The sequence below is a fragment of the Haliotis rufescens genome, unplaced genomic scaffold, assembly GCF_023055435.1.
Source record: "Haliotis rufescens isolate VD_foot unplaced genomic scaffold, xgHalRufe1.0.p SCAF_1, whole genome shotgun sequence".
NCBI classification, from domain to species: Eukaryota; Metazoa; Mollusca; class Gastropoda; order Lepetellida; family Haliotidae; genus Haliotis; species Haliotis rufescens.
Genome location: NW_025963779.1, coordinates 81,126,292 through 81,143,905, shown reverse-complemented (window position 1 = coordinate 81,143,905; position 17,614 = coordinate 81,126,292). Strand labels below are relative to the sequence as shown.

Sequence of the window (17,614 nt, the reverse complement as noted above, 5' to 3'; positions counted from 1 at the left end):
CTCCATAATTTTGTATTTTATTTGCTGATATTTACACACCCACTGTTTTCATTAATATTATTTCTTCTGCCATTACATTTCATGGATCTTAAGAAAATGCTTAGTTTGTTAGTAATTAATTTCTTATAAGAAAGGGATTAGTTCACTGGAAAGTAGTATAAAATCACTAGCCCACAACACACTGGACTTCCTTTTCACATTGGCCGGCTTTTGAGGAGGAAGCGTGGTAAGTTTGTGTACATGTCGCGGTGTTTATTTTCATTATCACCAAACGATCATTTTATTTTATTTGCAAGTTACTTCTCTAATATGTATCTTGACATATCCGTGCATTGATAATCGTGATAATTCGATGTATACACAATTATGGTTCTCCCATCAGAACATGTCGACGTGGCGAATAGCCAATACATGCTAGGGACAGGTCAGAGTTGAATTAGCCGATCATGATACGTCACATACGCTAATGAATTTGAATAAAAATCTCATAGTTAAAGCAATGACGGCTGATTTGTAAAAAAAACTGCAACCCCTTGTGTGTGTTCACGTTTATTCTGATCAGCTGATGGTGTTGTTCAATGGATGTGTGTCACAGATTGTTTGGAAATTGGAGACCAGTATCTTTTCACTAGTATTATATGAAACATGTGATAGTTAGTAGAGGTGTTGTAAAAGTTACACGTGAAAACAATACTGTTGCAATTTTATCATGAATATTGTGTGTGATGATTTATGTGGTGGCTTGATCAAAATTTCTGTTCACGAGTATTTTATCAATACCAGTTTGGATTCATTATATATATACTCGGATCAGGTGTAGAAATATGTACCCACATTGAAGTATTGTTTTTAAATTTACCTATAGGAATGTAGTGACTGGACACCTTATTTATCATGTTTATCTTTTTAATTGGGCATGCAGTGAAATCTATGGCATTATGACTAAAAAGATGTGAAAATCGGTGATAAGAAAACATGTCACACAAACCAATTTCATTATTTCTACCCTCAAGGGTTGTTGACTCTTTGCTATCAAATCCGTGTAATCTGGATTGTAATCCAAGGCTATTGTTACAAATGTCATTAATTATGGTCATCTTCCTGTTGCCCAAGGGTATTTCATTAGTAGCAATAAAAATTGTCAAACTCACAGGGCTTAAGTTGATGGCCCCAGGTAGCACCTGTCATAGATGTTATATAATCAACTGTTTGCTTTGATGTTTTTTTCAAGATATATAAGATATATATATATAAGGGCACCCAGATATACCTTTTAAGTATCAGTTGTTAGTTTGTCTGGCTGCATGTAGACCGTCAGGTGTGTCTGACACATTTTCAACATATTGACAATTGGTTTCATGTTTCCAGATGAATCTGTTGGTAGCTGCTGTGTTTCTGGCCGTGAGCCTGTTTGTTGTGTGTCCAGCAGAGGATGTTAGTGAAGCCAGGTTATTGGCATCAAAGAACATCCTCAACCAGTATCTTGTAGAAGGCAAAGACTTGACAGTAGAATATAGAATATTTAATGTGGGAGGAAGGTGAGATATTCTTTTGCATGTTTTAGATGTATCTTCCTGACTATTTTAAATTTGTGAGTTTTGCTCTTATGCATGTACTAAGGAATATTATTGTGTGTTCTGGTGATCAATTTTGTCATGTGTAAGGTGTATACCATTCCGGCACTGGCTGAAGTTGCTAAACTTTAATGAAAACAGATTAAGTACTGGAGTTTGCTGAAATTTGTGCTGTTGTTTTCTATCACCTGTGCTTCTGTTTCAGTGCGGCTTTAGGGGTCCAACTAAAAGACGATAGCTTCCCTGAAGCTGATTTTGAAGTTGTGAATGGAAACCTACAAGTTCAGTGGGAGAGAATAGCTCCGTATCCTTTTTATGTATTTTGATATGATTTTTTATTGAGATTTCTTTATTATTTCTCAGTTTTTTTTCATCGATAAAGCACACACTAAATGTGTAACCCTGAAAGTCTCTGAAAGACAGAAAGTAGTATGGACTCATGTTTCAAAGCACTGTCCCTTAACCATGTTAACTGGACATGCAGACTTACATTTGTGCTCATGTATTTTCTTTCTGGATCCTTGCTCAGGTACTGTTTGTGTTGTGGGAATGTTTTTTTGTAACAGGGTAAATATATATTTTATATTGACAATATTGTTATGACGACTATCTGTTCATGTTTTACCTTAACCCATGTTAGCAATTCCAATGTGACCCACGCTGTCATCTTGCGGCCCACAAAATCTGGATACTTCAACTTCACCTCAGCTGAGGTGAGCTACAAGGTTTCAGAAGAGGCTGCAGAGACTCAGGTAAAGAAAACGCATTTTCAATGTTTTGTTTACTAATAAGTGGTCCTAAACGTGTGGAGGATATATACCAACATGAGAGATATATACAGCGGTAGAAACTAACAATTTTAGTCAACTAGTCCTTATAATGATAACAAATAGCAAAACCCTTAAAAAGGGCAAATTTGTACTAGTCCTTACGATACCTTAACTATTGGGTAGTTTGGCAAGGACTAGTGCCAATTTCTAACGCTGATATATATACACACTTCATGATATATACTTTTCCATGTTCACTGACCCGTGAAGATCCGGGGTAGAATAGGTCTTCTGCAACCCATGCTTGTCGTGGAGGCGACTAACAGGATCGGGTGGTCAGGCTTGCTGACTTGGTTGAAGTATGTCATCGATCCCAATTGCATGGATCAATGCTCATGATATAAATCACTGGATTGTCTGGTCCAGACTCGATTATTTACGGACCGCTGCCATATAGCTGGAATATTGTTGAGTGCAGCGTAAAACAACCAACCAACCATGTTCACTGGGTGCGCCTTTTTGCCATTAAATTAGCCCTACATTGCTATCCTGAACAAAATTGAATAGAATCCTTGAATGATTGTTAAATTAATTCTAATGCACACTAAGATCATGAAGAGAAGCTAGGACTGAGATGGTCAAGGCAAACAAAACAACAGAGGTCATAAACATGACCCCCAGCATGCCCAGTGCACCCATGGCTTTATGCATATAAAATAAGATAAGGAATATGCTACATAAAGGAATGTCATCTTTCTATGTTCCAGCTGGCTTTTGAAACTGCCAGTCCAACCCAAAAATTACCAGTCCCCCCACTTTTTGTCAGTCCCAACTTGCAACAAATGAAAAAACATATCAAAATTACATGGTTATAATTCTATCAACAGTATGCTAAGTGCAATGACCTCATCTCTGAAGTAGCTTAGTTAGATCGACATGTCATTCACACAAACTTCAGTCACAACTTTCTCTCTCTTTTTTTAATATTTCGAGACAAAGTCACTGCAAATGAATATTTAACCTCGAAGCAAAGCGAAATGTTATTGCCTTGCACTGAAAATAGACATAGGGACACCCTGATGGCAACAGACAAACTGACTTCCTTCGAAAAATATAGTGATATGAATATCACCAATGTTTTGTTCATGTCTGTTTGTCTGTTTCACAACTGTCATTTATGTTGACAGTTTGGCTACACCAGTGCCCCTGGTGAAGGAGGTATTGTCAACAAGAAGGACTTTGAGAGGCGCTTCTCTCCACATGTGGTGAGTACACAGGGATGTATCTGGACCTGCTTATAGGCCAATATTTGGCCTAGATCTGCAGCAAATGTCTTTAAAAATACCCAAATTGGAATTAGAAATGTCCCTTAATCATATTTTCTAAATGAATTGAGCATCTATCACTTATTTTTGCTGATATATAATCATAATAATAGGACAACTTTCATAAATATGTGTTAACACTGTGCATGTTCAGGAAGAGTTACTGTGGTGCCACTGATGCTGACAAGTGTGTCTCATTGTTTCAGCTGGACTGGCTGGTGTTTGCTGTGATGACCCTGCCTTCACTGGGAATCCCCTACCTCCTGTGGTACAGCAGCAAGAGTAGATACGACACTCCCAAACCCAAGAAGAATTAACATTCTATGCAAACTTTAGTCACTCATGTATCACATTATTTTTTCCTTTTTTTTAAAAATAAAATTAAAAACTTTATTTTCATGTCTTATTTTTGTTCAAGACCTTGCAAGCAGCAATGACATAGCCTAATGAAGTTGAGATTCAAAATCAGTCAGTGAATTATGAGCACTTTCTTTAGTCATGAATTTGAACCCTCAGCCACATAAACCTGGTTGAATACGATAGGGTCTATGAATCTGACCCAGTGTGTACTGTTCAAAACAAGTTAAAGAACACCCACAATATTGAAAGGCTGTTTTGAGATGCCCACCCGCCTGATCATTTACTTAGCTGTCATCCCCTGGATGTCTAAATGAGTGAGAAGCCAGGGTGCAGGGGCTGCAAGCCCTGCTGGGCCCAGGGCTAAGCCATGGTGGGGGGACGAAGCCCGCCCGACAAAAACTGGTTTTGAATGATTTTAAGACCATTTAAATGGCCTTAGAGAGCATGTATTCTGAAATAACAAGTAATTGCGTGAAAGGGGAAAGAATGAACCCAGTCTTGCCATGTTGTTTGCAACCGCGATAAATTGAAAGAGGAAAGCATTTCAAAATATTTTTATCTACATTTTATATGAATGCATGAGAATTCCCCCAACCTTGCGTGACACAGGTGATAAGTGCGTGAGACTCACGCGCAATGCGTGAGAGTTGAGAGGTATGCATTTACTGTAGTCATGAACAAAAAGGGTGTTCTTTAACTTCTTTTGAGTAGTATGTTTACTGAAACAGTACCTGGTGTGTGATACATCTGAAAACTATGCTCTGTGCATGTTGTTGAGTCTAAAACAACACAATCAAATAGCTGGCTCAGATTCACCAGCTTGTTCCATGACCACAGCTTGGCCACCCGAGCTGTCTGAGAGCCATATTTTGCTTTGCAGAGTTACATCCCTTAGGCTTGCCATGATTGAGAGTGAATGCCAGATTTCTCCGACAATGAGGAGGTTTCTCGGCACCATTCATATGCTCATGGGTTTCACAAAAGTGCCTTAATGTCTTGATTTTCTTCCCACATTGTCCCTTTGGCACGCCAGAAACCTATGATTGTGGGTTCGAATCTTGGTTTGCCCGGTGATTGGAATTTTGTTTTTGTTACACCAGTTTCTCATTAATCACAAACTAGATATTGTAAGGGACAAGGTTGGGACATTAGGTTGCTTAATCAACTGTTATTTGGTTTACTGCATACATTCCAAATATCAATGCTCACAATGGTACATGCTGAAATGTCAGCAATTGCCCAAAGAGTCATTTTCAGAATGGCATCCAAAGATACCAAGTTTAAGTTTCTGTCAGCAGAACTCGCTTTCAAACCTCTAGACGTTTCAAATTTGGAACCTTGTGTTTTCCTTTTCATTGAAGATATATAGTTTCAACATTACCCGCATTTGAAAACACAACATAAGTAGGTTTATTGCCTGAAATAAACAACATGTTAAAGCCCATGCTACACACACTTATTGCAGATGATGTAAGTTCTAAAGACTGCAAGTAGAAATAACACAAGTGGACAACAGCATCATTCACTACAGGAATCGGGTGACTCAAGATAGAGGCGTTATTGCTGGCATCATTTATGCAAGTTTCAATTTGTTGTTTTTTTGGTCACAAAAGAGAGGCCTGTTCAGTTGATTGAAACTTACAAACATGGTGATACAATATGTTGTGATGAATAAGTTGGGGGTCACAAGTTGTTCTGTGGATGTGTGAAATTATGTTCTAAGTTGTGTTAGATGAGCTGGTCAATTTGGGCCCATAGTATTCCTTCGGCTGTCTTGGTATCACCCACAAAAGAGCAACTGGAGGCTTTCCCACAAGATTAAGCTGATATTCTCAATTATTCAGTGATATTACTGAAATACAAGTAGAAGTGGTGCTAAACCAAACTCACTCATCGTTGTAAGAGGTGACTAACAGGATCAGGTGGTCTGACTCACGGACTTGGTTGATACATGTCATCATATCCCAATTGATGGTCATGATGTCAATCACTGGATTGTGTGGTCAAGACTCAATTATTTACAGACTGCCTTCATATAGCTGGAATATTGATGTGTTACACAATAAACAAACAAGTCATATTTCATCGTATGAGAATTTTGATGTTCATGATGTCAACCACTGGATTGTTTGGTACAGATTATATGCATCCCGCCATCATATAGCTGAAGTATTGCTGAGTGTGGCGCTTATGATTTCACACATTTTCACTTGACCACACACAACAGGTTACATATTTTATAGAAGTCAAGTTAATAACAGACAAACCCAGAGGCAAGGGTCTGAATACAGTCAACTCAGGTCAAGTATGATAAAGAAGATTTGTTTGAAAGTTCAATGCTCGAGCATTCCATGCATGCTCAATTAACTCACCACCCATTTGATAGGGATTCTGGGTAGTTAAGCTCCACAGTATCACATGCTTAACATATGATAAACAGTGAGGATCAAGTGGTTACAATGTGTGACCTGGCTGTGTCACTGTGTCCAACAGTGTGGTTACAATGTGTGACCTGGCTGACTGTGTGTCACTGTGTCCAACAGTGTGGTTACAATGTGTGACCTGGCTGACTGTGTGTCACTGTGTCCAACAGTGTGGTTACAATGTGTGGCCTGGCTGACTGTGTCACTGTGTCCAACAGTATGGTTACAATGTGTGACATGGCTGAGTGTGTGTCACTGTGCCCAACAGTGTGGTTACAATGTGTGACCTGGCTGACTGTGTGTCACTGTGTCCAACAGTGTGGTTACAATGTGTGACCTGGCTGACTGTGTGTCACTGTGTCCAACAGTGTGGTTACAATGTGTGACCTGGCTGACTGTGTGTTACTGTGTCCAACAGTATGGTTACAATGTGTGACCTGGCTGACTGTGTGTCAGTGTGCCCAACAGTGTGGTTACAATGTGTGACCTGGCTGACTGTGTGTCACTGTGTCCAACAGTGTGGTTACAATGTGTGACCTGGCTGACTGTGTGTCACTGTGCCCAACAGTGTGGTTACAATGTGTGACCTGGCTGACTGTGTGTCACTGTGTCCAACAGTGTGGTTACAATCTGTGACCTGGCTGACTGTGTCACTGTGTCCAACAGTGTGGTTACAATGTGTGACCTGGCTGACTGTGTGTCACTGTGTCCAACAGTGTGGTTACAATGTGTGACCTGGCTGACTGTGTCACTGTGCCCAACAGTGTGGTTACAATGTGTGACCTGGCTGACTGTGTGTTACTGTGTCCAACAGTGTGGTTACAATGTGTGACCTGGCTGACTGTGTCACTGTGCCCAACAGTGTGGTTACAATCTGTGACCTGGCTGACTGTGTCACTGTGTCCAACAGTGTGGTTACAATGTGTGACCTGGCTGACTGTGTGTCACTGTGTCCAACAGCGTGGTTACAATGTGTGACCTGGCTGACTGTGTGTCACTGTGTCCAACAGTGTGGTTACAATGTGTGACCTGGCTGACTGTGTGTCACTGTGCCCAACAGTGTGGTTACAATGTGTGACCTGGCTGACTGTGTGTTACTGTGCCCAACAGTGTGGTTACAATGTGTGACCTGGATGACTGTGTGTCGCTGTGCCTAACAGTGTGGATGGTTGCTCATGCTGTCAACCACTGGTTTCAATACGTCAGACTCTGTATGTTCAATTGTCATTATACAGCTCTGAATGCAGCATGAAACCACATTTACACTCACTCACTCACTCACACACTCACAGGAACCTGTTATTTGAAGGAAACAAAATCAAACATCAACACAGATACACTTTTGAAAATAGAAAAGTTTTATTATGGGAAATGTGTACTGGTCAAGAATAAAAAAACAAACATATTTGTATCAATTACAACACAGTCCCACATTTGGCTTGATCCCTCTTATCATCAATGATATTATAACATGCAGTTATGATAACACGTGATATATACTATCACAAACAATGATGCAGAAGATAAATAGACATTATCTACAAATTATGATTTATCATCACTGATTATCATACATGAGCAACATCATAATTCATGATGGGAAATAATTAAAAGCCTATATATATACCATATTTGTGACAAACATCCTGACCATACAAGGTCACGTCTGTTGTTAGATCAAGAGGTAGAGAACAGATTTTATTCCAACATTAATGAAACAAAAACTTTTTCAAAAATAATTGAGGCAATTATATACCCCTTCAACACTGCAGCATTTCTATAATAGAAAAACAGGATAAATACAGATTGACATGAAAGATTTCTGGCTTATGATGGAACACTCATAAAGATTACTTTCAGATTGGAGAAGACATTGATCAGGGGTGCTTTTTGGAGCAGGGCATTTAATACGGCGAAAACAGTAGTCACATATATATCCCACATCTTCACACATATACATATATATCAACTTCTGCAATCAGTCTTTCTATGAAAAGCTACCAATGTCAGATAATGATTCCATACAACTGATCTTGTATACCGATAAATGTACAAACAATCTTGCAGAAGCAGAACTCACCAAACTCTTGTTATACATTTCATAGTATTACATACAGACATGTATGTGAAGCTCTATATATTGTTCATAGTGTGAGGATGGTGAACTGACACATGAATCATTCACATATTACATGAGCTTCTGTTTTCGGGATGAAATTGCATTATTGTTTTGTGAGTTTAATTGTTCATCCTTTTCCTTTTGCAAACACTGAAATCTCCAGTTGTTCCAATAATGACTGTACACTAAACTATATCGTTAAAGACGTCATTGCTAGTATTGATAATTTTCCATATACATATATATACTTGATGAGGACGTTGTTAGAAAATCACCGTTTTAAACATCCTAAAAGCAAGGGTACCACTCTCTTGATGCTATCTTCCTTACAACTTGGCTTGTTCATTGAAGAGGACCCCAAGCTTCTGGGCAAGCATGATATTTCCCTTCACCTTCAGCTTCCCCGCCATGAAGGCCTACAAGAAAATAATAATATGATCATTCACAAATCCATGTAAAATTATTTGATGGAAAATGAACATGAATATATTCTGATTATTTCTCTTCATGGTGTTAGATGATGATCATGGTGACATCCTAAACGAATACAAATTTATTTTTGTTCCGCATTGTGCAGTGTTCCCCCTGGCTTTTGAAACTCTAAAAATTACCAGTGCCCCCTAATTTTTGTCAGTCCCAACTTCAACAAATTAAAAAAGTATGAAAATTGCCTGGTTTTAATTCTTTCAACATCATGTTCAATGCAATGATGTCATCTCTGAAGTAAGTTAGTTAGATCTACCCATCATTCACACAAAGTTGAGTTTTGAGTTTTCTCTTTTTTGTTTGAATATTTTGATTTCACAAGAAATATATATTTAACCTCGAAGCAAAGCGAAATGTTTTAGACTTGCACTAAAGATAGACAAGCGGAAACCCTGATGGTAACAGACAAGCTGACTTCGTTCGAAAAATATACTTATATGAATATCGCAGATGTTTTGTTCAATAACAAAGATTTATCAGGTACTTTATTTGCCAGTCCACAGGGACTGACAGTCACATGAATTACCCGTCCAAGCCTAATTTTACCAGTAAAAAACTGGTGATTACCAGTAAATAGGAACACTGAGGTGATTCTAGGTCAGAATAGCTGAGTCCCCAGTACTTGCCAATAAATTTGGTTACCTTGCTCATTGTGTGTCACTGTGTAATGTTTTGAACCACTGGTCTGTCTGATCCACAGCTCTGACACATGTAAATGAACATTCACTCACTCAACAGATCATGCATGTGTTACCTGTGGTGGTGCTAGTTTCCCGGTGACTAGGTCCATGATGTTTTCATCTGAAACTGTTAGTGTGCATTCTGCCTTCCCAGACTTGGGCTGGCCACGGTACACCTCACCGTTCTTTGATGTCTTCATGTCAATAGCTGAAATAACCAAACAGAAACAAATAATTGGTGAGCAATAGCATTATTTATTTCTATGATATAACAAAGAAACATGTGTTTGTCAATCATTCTAGGCCAATAATATTTTTAATAAGTGGGAATAGAACAAATAGTGTCTTGTGCTATCTTTCTAGTAATGCACTTTTACCTTACTACATATAATGATTAAAATTTGTGAACATAACTAAATCTAAATTTGGTTCTTTCTTTTGCCATGCATATTCATGTGATGACAGAATCAGGGTGGATGGACATTGGGCAAAAAGGCAAAAGAATAGAACAGTTTGAATCATTGACACCAATCTAACTATAGCATGCATTTAAAATTTACTTATCAATTCTATTCAGATGGAAAGTTAATGTAGATTATCGATGATTTCCATTAGGTTTACTTTCAAACAGTGAAGTTCCAGTCAATAACAACAGATGTGTTTCACTGTTGAGACATTGGTCACCGTGGGACCCCAAGTATTAGTACTGGAAGTCCCAGTACTTCCAAGTAGGAGTAAATACTGACAGTGTACTGCTTTAAGGTCATACTGTGTTAAGCATCCTTTCTGGCCCTCTCAAACTGGCAAATATGGAGCGATAATTATAAATAGTTCATATAACTGACAGCTAGCACAAGATTAACCTGAAATAAGACCTGACAAACCATTATTTTTCATTTCTCATGTATTGACAAAATATTTGAATTGGTTTTACTTAATGATGGCTGAAATTTATTAATAATTCACTCACTACCAAAACAGAATCCATAGTTTTGAAGATGTACTAATTCCCTACAACTAGTTGTTAAAGATGCTGGTAAAAGCATACTTACTCCATTCTGAGACAGGTTTACCTCCTTTGGTAATGACCCACACAAGGATGGCGTTGATCTTGGAGGCCAGACCTGGGCGGGACTTGATCTGTTCCTGCATCAGCTCAAACACTGAGTCACTCTGCAGCCGGCTGGGAGCCTGGAGGGACACATCAACATTCCATAAACACAACGAAACACACATGCTGCTGGCAATCACCTCTGGGACAATTTGACGAAAACAATGGGTTGAGGAATATAAATATAGAGCCACAATGCTTTGTAGTACAGCTGAATTATGAAAAAATAATGGCAGCCATGTTTAAAGTCAATTCTGAGAGAATTATCTGAGCAATTTTTAGCGACAACATAGCTGGGATTATTCATACAAAGTTTACGCTCAATAGGCCTTGTAGTTTCAGAGGAGATATCAAAAAGTTAAATGACGGACTGACACCCAGATGACAGAAAACTCGCCCTGACACAAGGCAAAATGGAAGCTCACCTGACTTTCAGTCATTTGAGCTAAAAAGGTTAGTCAGGTTGGGAAATATAGAGCCACAAGGCAAATGTCATTGACAGTGATGTAATTGTCAAAAGAATCTGGACCTGCTGGATCAACTCACTGGCCAGGCATTTGTTTGTCAATTAAAAAATTGCCTTCATGTGTTAATTTTATGTAATGCCACTTCATGAGAAGCTAGAATATCCTTGTTACCTTCATGTAACTTTTTAAAAGAAACCGTGCACTTCAAGTAGAAAACATTATCCCTCCTTCAACAGTACGCCCAGATTTTGTCACATACAAGTGCTTGTTCCTAAACGTAGCTACAGTTCATACACCACTTACCTTGACAGAGGCTGGCTTGTCACTGCTACTTGTCAAGTCCACGTATGCACCAGATAAAGCTGTATTACCTGTCTCCACAACCTGCAAACAGTCAGCATTGCCACGTCTGATTGGCCAGTCACTTTCAACTTTCCATTTACAGGTAAAAAATACTACATTTTTTATCAAAAAAGAATTAACGGTTACACTTTTTTCCTTTTATTCATGCATTGTGCATGTCCACAAATATGACAATATTACCATTACAAGTAAATAAATCTGATAAAAAAACAAACAAATTAAATAACACAAAATCAGACTCTTCGAGTGTTTATAATATAGAATGTCAGAACATGTCCTGAAGACTTGTTATCACATAAAGTAGACAGAAACACACATCAATAGCAGCCCGAGAACCCAATGGACGCACCTTACACTGGAAGTAGATTCTGTTGCCCTCCTTCCACATGTCTGTCTGAATACTCTGTCCCGGCAGCACGGGCTTCGCAAACCTCACCTGCAACACACATACCACAAGTAAGCTGGAGAACTGAACTTGCATGTACACTAGTGGGACTAGTAGGACTTTATTTGACATAAACACACATACTACATTATAGTTAGAGTCTGAACACTAAAAAACACCCCCAAATTTGAAAATATATTATTTCTTTTGATATCATAATACAAACAGTAACTGAACAACTGTTATTGAGATATGGCATCATGTTACAATAGATGACATTGTATTAGGGCTGGGACGAGTCCAAATTTACTACCCGGGGACTTACCACACTATACCCAACCTTACCCAGGTGCCCACTGTAGGTCTCAAGAGATACGTACAAACTGTCTGATTGGGAGAAGTTTGACCGTAGCCCTGGGAAAATGTATTTAGATACACATATAAAATAATCTGGTCATGCATACACTGAAGTTGACTGAAAGTTTTATCTTTATTCAAACATATAAAGTCATACATTAGTGACTTGTAGTGTAACAAGTTCAAGAATTGTTTTGTCATTAACAATGTATCATGTGACAAACCACGGGTCCAGGTAGTCCTGTGGGTAGCCAGGTCCTTCTCAGTACCCAAGTACCCAGGCTGCCTGTCCCAGCCCCACATTGTATGCTTCCCTGACAACTGAACGAAGGATTCATGTTTCGAAGGACCAAATAAAACATTAAGCAAACCAAGTTTTTTTGTAAGAGATATTTATCAAATGTCATATTACATTAAAATGACCTATATGTCAACATGTGGATGGCAAGTTTTTATATTTTTTGACGAGACACTTATCAGTACAAGTATTTGGGCTACTATCCACTAGCTATGTATCATGATACCTTGCTAATGAGCAAATACATAGCAAGATACTTGCATGTGCTCTTATCTGTAGTGCATAAGCCATTTTATCACATAGATAGGATGGCTAAATACCTGGCACATACCTGGTACATAAATGATTTACAGTTGGCAGTGTCACTTATGGCACAATGGATGAAAATATTTATTTTTTCACTACTAATTAGTGTTTGTTTGGTGTAACGGTTATTAAAGCAAACATGTAAGGTAAGAATCAATATTTTTTTGTTTAGTGAGACTGATCCATACTTGTATCAGCAGCAAAATGTCACGATCCACCAATGCATCTGTGTATCGTCCCATCATTAATAAGTATATGTTTAAGTACTCATATACAGTGAAAGGTAGAGAAATACGATTTAACAATGTTTTTAACCAATCAGCTTGTGACACACACTCACATTCCATTTTACAAATTGTTCCATCATCAGTGTTTAATGAAATCTTGAAGACAGCCATCGTTTGTCACAAAATGGTCTGTGATATACAGAGCTGCATCCTACTTACAGAGATCACCATGTTGCTGAGACGTTGCCATTAGAATCTTGAAGACAGCCATCGTTTGTCACAAAATGGTCTGTGATATACAGAACTTCATCCTACTTACAGAGATCACCATGTTGCTGAGACGTTGCCATAAGAATGTTTGATCTCACTCACTTTAACAGCCTTGAATCTGGTGACATCGTTGTTGGCGTAGCGACGTAGAACATGCCTCACAGCGTAACCGAAGCTGCACAAGCCGTGGATGATTGGGGTGTCGAAGCCTGGAGATCAAAGCAATAGGAGAGGAGGTACAAGCAGGCACCTTCAAACATCAGTCATAAACGAGGACACGATAAGGTGGAATTCAATCTAACTGAAAAATACAATACTGTAAAATATACCCACCAGCAAAAGAAACACGAACCATAGAAACATATAGAAAAGTAAATATGTTAAGATATGTTATGTTTCCAATGTGTCCCAATTAATGACAAAATCTAAAGTCAAGTGTTACCACAGAGTGACTTTATTCTTATCACGATATGCTGCACGTGATTTCCAAACTTTACACGCTAATCCTGCATGAGACAAATGATACGTCTCAAGTCATGGATCTGTGACGTCATGATGCGGTCATAAGCCTCGGTTCGCACAACATACCAGTATGTTCATTTGCTTGTGCATCGAACCAATCTAATATGTCTTGAGCATGAATAATTCTTCATATATTAACCAACATGTATGGTATTCACGTTTCTTTTGGCGGTGATTACCCAGTATATAATAAAATAGCAGTGTGTCCCTGATTGATGCCAGGGATCTCACCTGCCATGGCAGCAAAGCTTGGGTCAATGTGAAGTGGGTTCCGGTCTCCACTCAGTCTGTAGAGGGCAGCCTGGACAACACAAGCACATCATGGACATCATCTTTCATATCAGTAGGCTCAGGTTATTCTAACGTCATCTAGCAGAATTTGTAATACATCGAAACCAGGAGACCATCACACGATACATACGTTACATCAAGACATTCATATTATATTTTATCTTAGCTCCAAGAATGATGAGATCTGATTGGTTCACGTGATCTTGATAAAATACTCTGTATCCCACCTTGGAGGGAAATACATTTCTCAGTGGGTGAATAAATCCCTTATACCCCTCGACCAATAAGACAGGCTGCAAGTGATTTCTGAGAGAGAGAGAATAAATTCTTATACCCCACTTCGAAGCAAAAAGATGTATGCTTTTTCAGGGTCAATGAAAGTTGCATGACATAGCACCAGTTAACCTCAGCTCAGTTGAACAGCTGTTTACTATCAATTATGAATTTGTCTTAAATATTTTACAGTGGCCGATTAAAACATGTTGGTAAAGAAAAATTCTTTGTAGCAGTATCACAAGGGGTACATGGGGTTTTATGCATCCCATGTTAGGTTTTGTACCACGAGCCGGAGGTATGGAACTATGGTACACATGTTCCACTATTCCCTTCACATCTATCCCTGGTACAACTCCATATTTACTTTCCACTTCTTATTAAAGACTATTGTAGTTCTTAAATATCTGACAAATCAAACAGCAAGCCAGCAAAGTGACAGGAAAGAGGAGCCACTGATGTCCACTGACAGGTCAAGAATTATCTAAAAAGTAACTACCGTATTCGACGTAATAAGCGCCCAGGGCGCTCTCAAAATTGGAATAGGGGGCTCTTATTAAAATATTATTTTGGTGAAAAATAACAGAGTTGAAAGATAAATTTTGTGGTTTATGCTGACAGCCTGAAATGTTTATGTACGGCAGATATATTTTTCCAGAATTTAATTGCCCATATTAAGGGTGCATATAACACAGGAGTTCGTATTATACGCGAATGAATAAGTCTTGTTTACATTGATCAATCGGAAAGGGTGCTAATTGGGATTGTTCACGTGCCAATATATTAGCAAATATCACCGTGGGTGCTTATTAGAGCGGGGCGCTTATTACGTCGAATACGGTATATGGAATTCTTAATGTATCAAAGTGATTCTGACTAAAGGGTGTGAGGTTGTTTCATACGTGTCTTCTTTTGACTGTTTCGATCTTTGGTCTTTAGTGTTGCCTCGAATAGTATTTCAGTAATATGTCAGGTCATGTCAAAGAAAAGCCCAAAGTCATAGATATCCTTCACAAATGCCACCTTTGTGAAACCCACAAGAACTGGCATGGTGCCGACAAACCAAGGATCACAATCAGAACAAATCAAGGATGTAAACCTACAACCAGCAGATCCTGGTACATCTAGGGGATGCAATCCTGCTGCACCTCATACAACTGAGCCATCCATGAACGTGATTTGTCTTTATGCTTTCCACTACATTAAAACCTATTTGGTTATAACAGGAAGACTATCAATCAGAAGGTCACTTACAGCCTATCCAGAGAGTCGTTGGGAAGAAATTACAGGAACACATATACATGGGTTTGTTTTGCTTGTTGTTTAACGCCACACTCACTAATATTCCAGCTAAATGATGAGGGGCTGTAAATAATCAAGTCTGGACCATCAATCCAGTGATTGACATCATGAAGAACAATCTGCGCAATTTGGATACGATATGCAATAAACACCTGATCCTGTTAGTTGCCTCTTACGACAAGCATTGTCATCTTTTACAGTAAGCATGGGTTGGTGAAGACCTATCCTAACCCGGATCTTCTTGGGTTTGGAGTGGGTCATATTTTATATATGTGATGATATCACCATCACCATTGTTGAAGCTCACCTGATCCACGTGAGTTGTCTCTGTAATGCTGGCGTCAGGGGCACGTGTAGGCACTGTTGCTGTTGGGATGATAGCGTCAGATGTCCTCTTGCCGCCAAAGTTCCCCGACCCCACCACGAAGATGGAGAACTGGTTGAATGCCACCTTCTCACCCTTCTCATTGAAGCTCTCCACTGAGGAATCAAAGACAACAGCTCTCTTTAACCCAAGCTTCATATCATCACCAAGATACTGGCGATCCAGTCAACTGTTGCTGCCTATGTTGGGAGCAGTACACTGAAGCTGTAGGGTGGCCCCACTGACCCTCCCCACTCTACCCCATGGAGAACATGTATTGCATCCATGGCATGTCAATCCTACTAATTCCTATGTATCAACTTTCAAGGTTTCAACGGTTCCAATCTATCTTAAATACAAAAAAGGTGACTCATGTTTAAAGCCTATTAATACCCAAAGGTGATCTTCTGAAGAAAAGTATTGCTTGTTATTTTTTGCAGTGGTCTGTAATATTCCAGCTACAGCTTTAGAGCTTGCGATATCCAGTTTAATATAATTTTATCAATGAAGCTAACGAATGAAATGACGTGAGCGCACCATTATACAGAACCACAGCTCCTGAGCCTTTGTCCAGGATATCTGCTATCTTGAGTTTACTGGTGAGCGTGGCGTCGGTAGGGAGGGGCTTGTACACCTCCATGTACTGCTCCCCATGCAGCACCTGCAACAACAGGGGGTACAGTCATCCTAACAACTAGGAACAATGGAAACAGGCATCTACCTCTCACAAGGCATGGAGAAGTAAGTACATTGGGGGTTCTGGGCCTTCTCATGGCAATCACAGGCATATTGATGAAATGTACATATCTGGTACATATCGACAGCATAATATATTATTTTGTTAGCTGATGTATTATCAGAGAGCATCTGTAAGTCTCTGTAATGTATTGTTCATTAAGGCAAATCAACTTTATATTTCTAAATGTGTTTTAAGCAAATATGCATGGAGGTAGGAGGCAAAAAAATAAAGAAAAGAGGTCCGGATTGATTTGACATTCATTTTCTAAAAAGATGTTTTAACAAAAGAAAAACAAAATGCTGTTTCAAAAGCACATTACAATACATCATTATAATTCTTTACTTTCTGCTTACTGTAATAACGACCATTGCATTCAGACTGTAGGAAGATGGACAATAATTGTAGATAGGTGGAGGGGACATGGGTGGCCAGGTCGTCTTAGACGCAGCAATCCGCTGCACAGAGCTGTGTCCCATGGGCTTGTAGGGTCCGAATCTCGGTTTGCCCCAATTATGTTTCTAGGCTTGTCAGCACCATACCCGTGCATCTGAGACCTGCATCACTTTGGGCTTTCCTTCCACATTCAGGTGACACACCGTGAT

The 17,614-nt window shown here is 39.1% G+C and overlaps 2 protein-coding genes across 2 annotated transcripts in view; one reads left to right on the top strand and one right to left on the bottom strand.

Annotated features, from left to right (window-relative positions):
* The first annotated feature begins 69 nt into the window (after window positions 1–69).
* LOC124143729 (translocon-associated protein subunit beta-like) lies at window positions 70–4,062 on the top strand. Its single transcript, XM_046512787.2, has 6 exons — window positions 70–226; window positions 1,369–1,538; window positions 1,780–1,878; window positions 2,215–2,326; window positions 3,532–3,609; window positions 3,876–4,062. The coding sequence occupies exons 2-6, from the start codon at window positions 1,369–1,371 to the stop codon at window positions 3,984–3,986; spliced, it is 570 nt and encodes a 189-aa protein (XP_046368743.1). The 5' UTR covers window positions 70–226; the 3' UTR covers window positions 3,987–4,062.
* A 3,727-nt stretch (window positions 4,063–7,789) lies between these two features.
* LOC124143730 (peroxisomal multifunctional enzyme type 2-like) overlaps window positions 7,790–17,614 on the bottom strand; it is a 34,491-nt gene continuing 24,666 nt past the window's right edge. Inside the window, exons 15-23 of the mRNA XM_046512788.2 lie at window positions 16,811–16,934; window positions 16,217–16,389; window positions 14,275–14,344; window positions 13,624–13,730; window positions 12,028–12,114; window positions 11,619–11,699; window positions 10,790–10,928; window positions 9,812–9,945; window positions 7,790–8,987 (exon numbers count right to left, since the gene is read on the bottom strand). Of these exons, the coding sequence (XP_046368744.2) occupies window positions 8,898–8,987; window positions 9,812–9,945; window positions 10,790–10,928; window positions 11,619–11,699; window positions 12,028–12,114; window positions 13,624–13,730; window positions 14,275–14,344; window positions 16,217–16,389; window positions 16,811–16,934 (1,005 nt within the window). The 3' untranslated portion in view covers window positions 7,790–8,897. The remainder of the gene's footprint in view (window positions 8,988–9,811; window positions 9,946–10,789; window positions 10,929–11,618; window positions 11,700–12,027; window positions 12,115–13,623; window positions 13,731–14,274; window positions 14,345–16,216; window positions 16,390–16,810; window positions 16,935–17,614) is intronic.

Excerpts from the sequence above, each read along its gene's own strand:
- LOC124143729 (XM_046512787.2), top strand. The coding sequence starts at position 1,369 with ATGAATCTGTTGGTAGCTGCTGTGTTTCTGGCCGTGAGCCTGTTTGTT. Across the intron at positions 2,327-3,531 it reads AAGAGGCTGCAGAGACTCAG|TTTGGCTACACCAGTGCCCC; the intron begins GTAAAGAAAACG and ends TTATGTTGACAG. Across the intron at positions 3,610-3,875 it reads GGCGCTTCTCTCCACATGTG|CTGGACTGGCTGGTGTTTGC; the intron begins GTGAGTACACAG and ends TCATTGTTTCAG.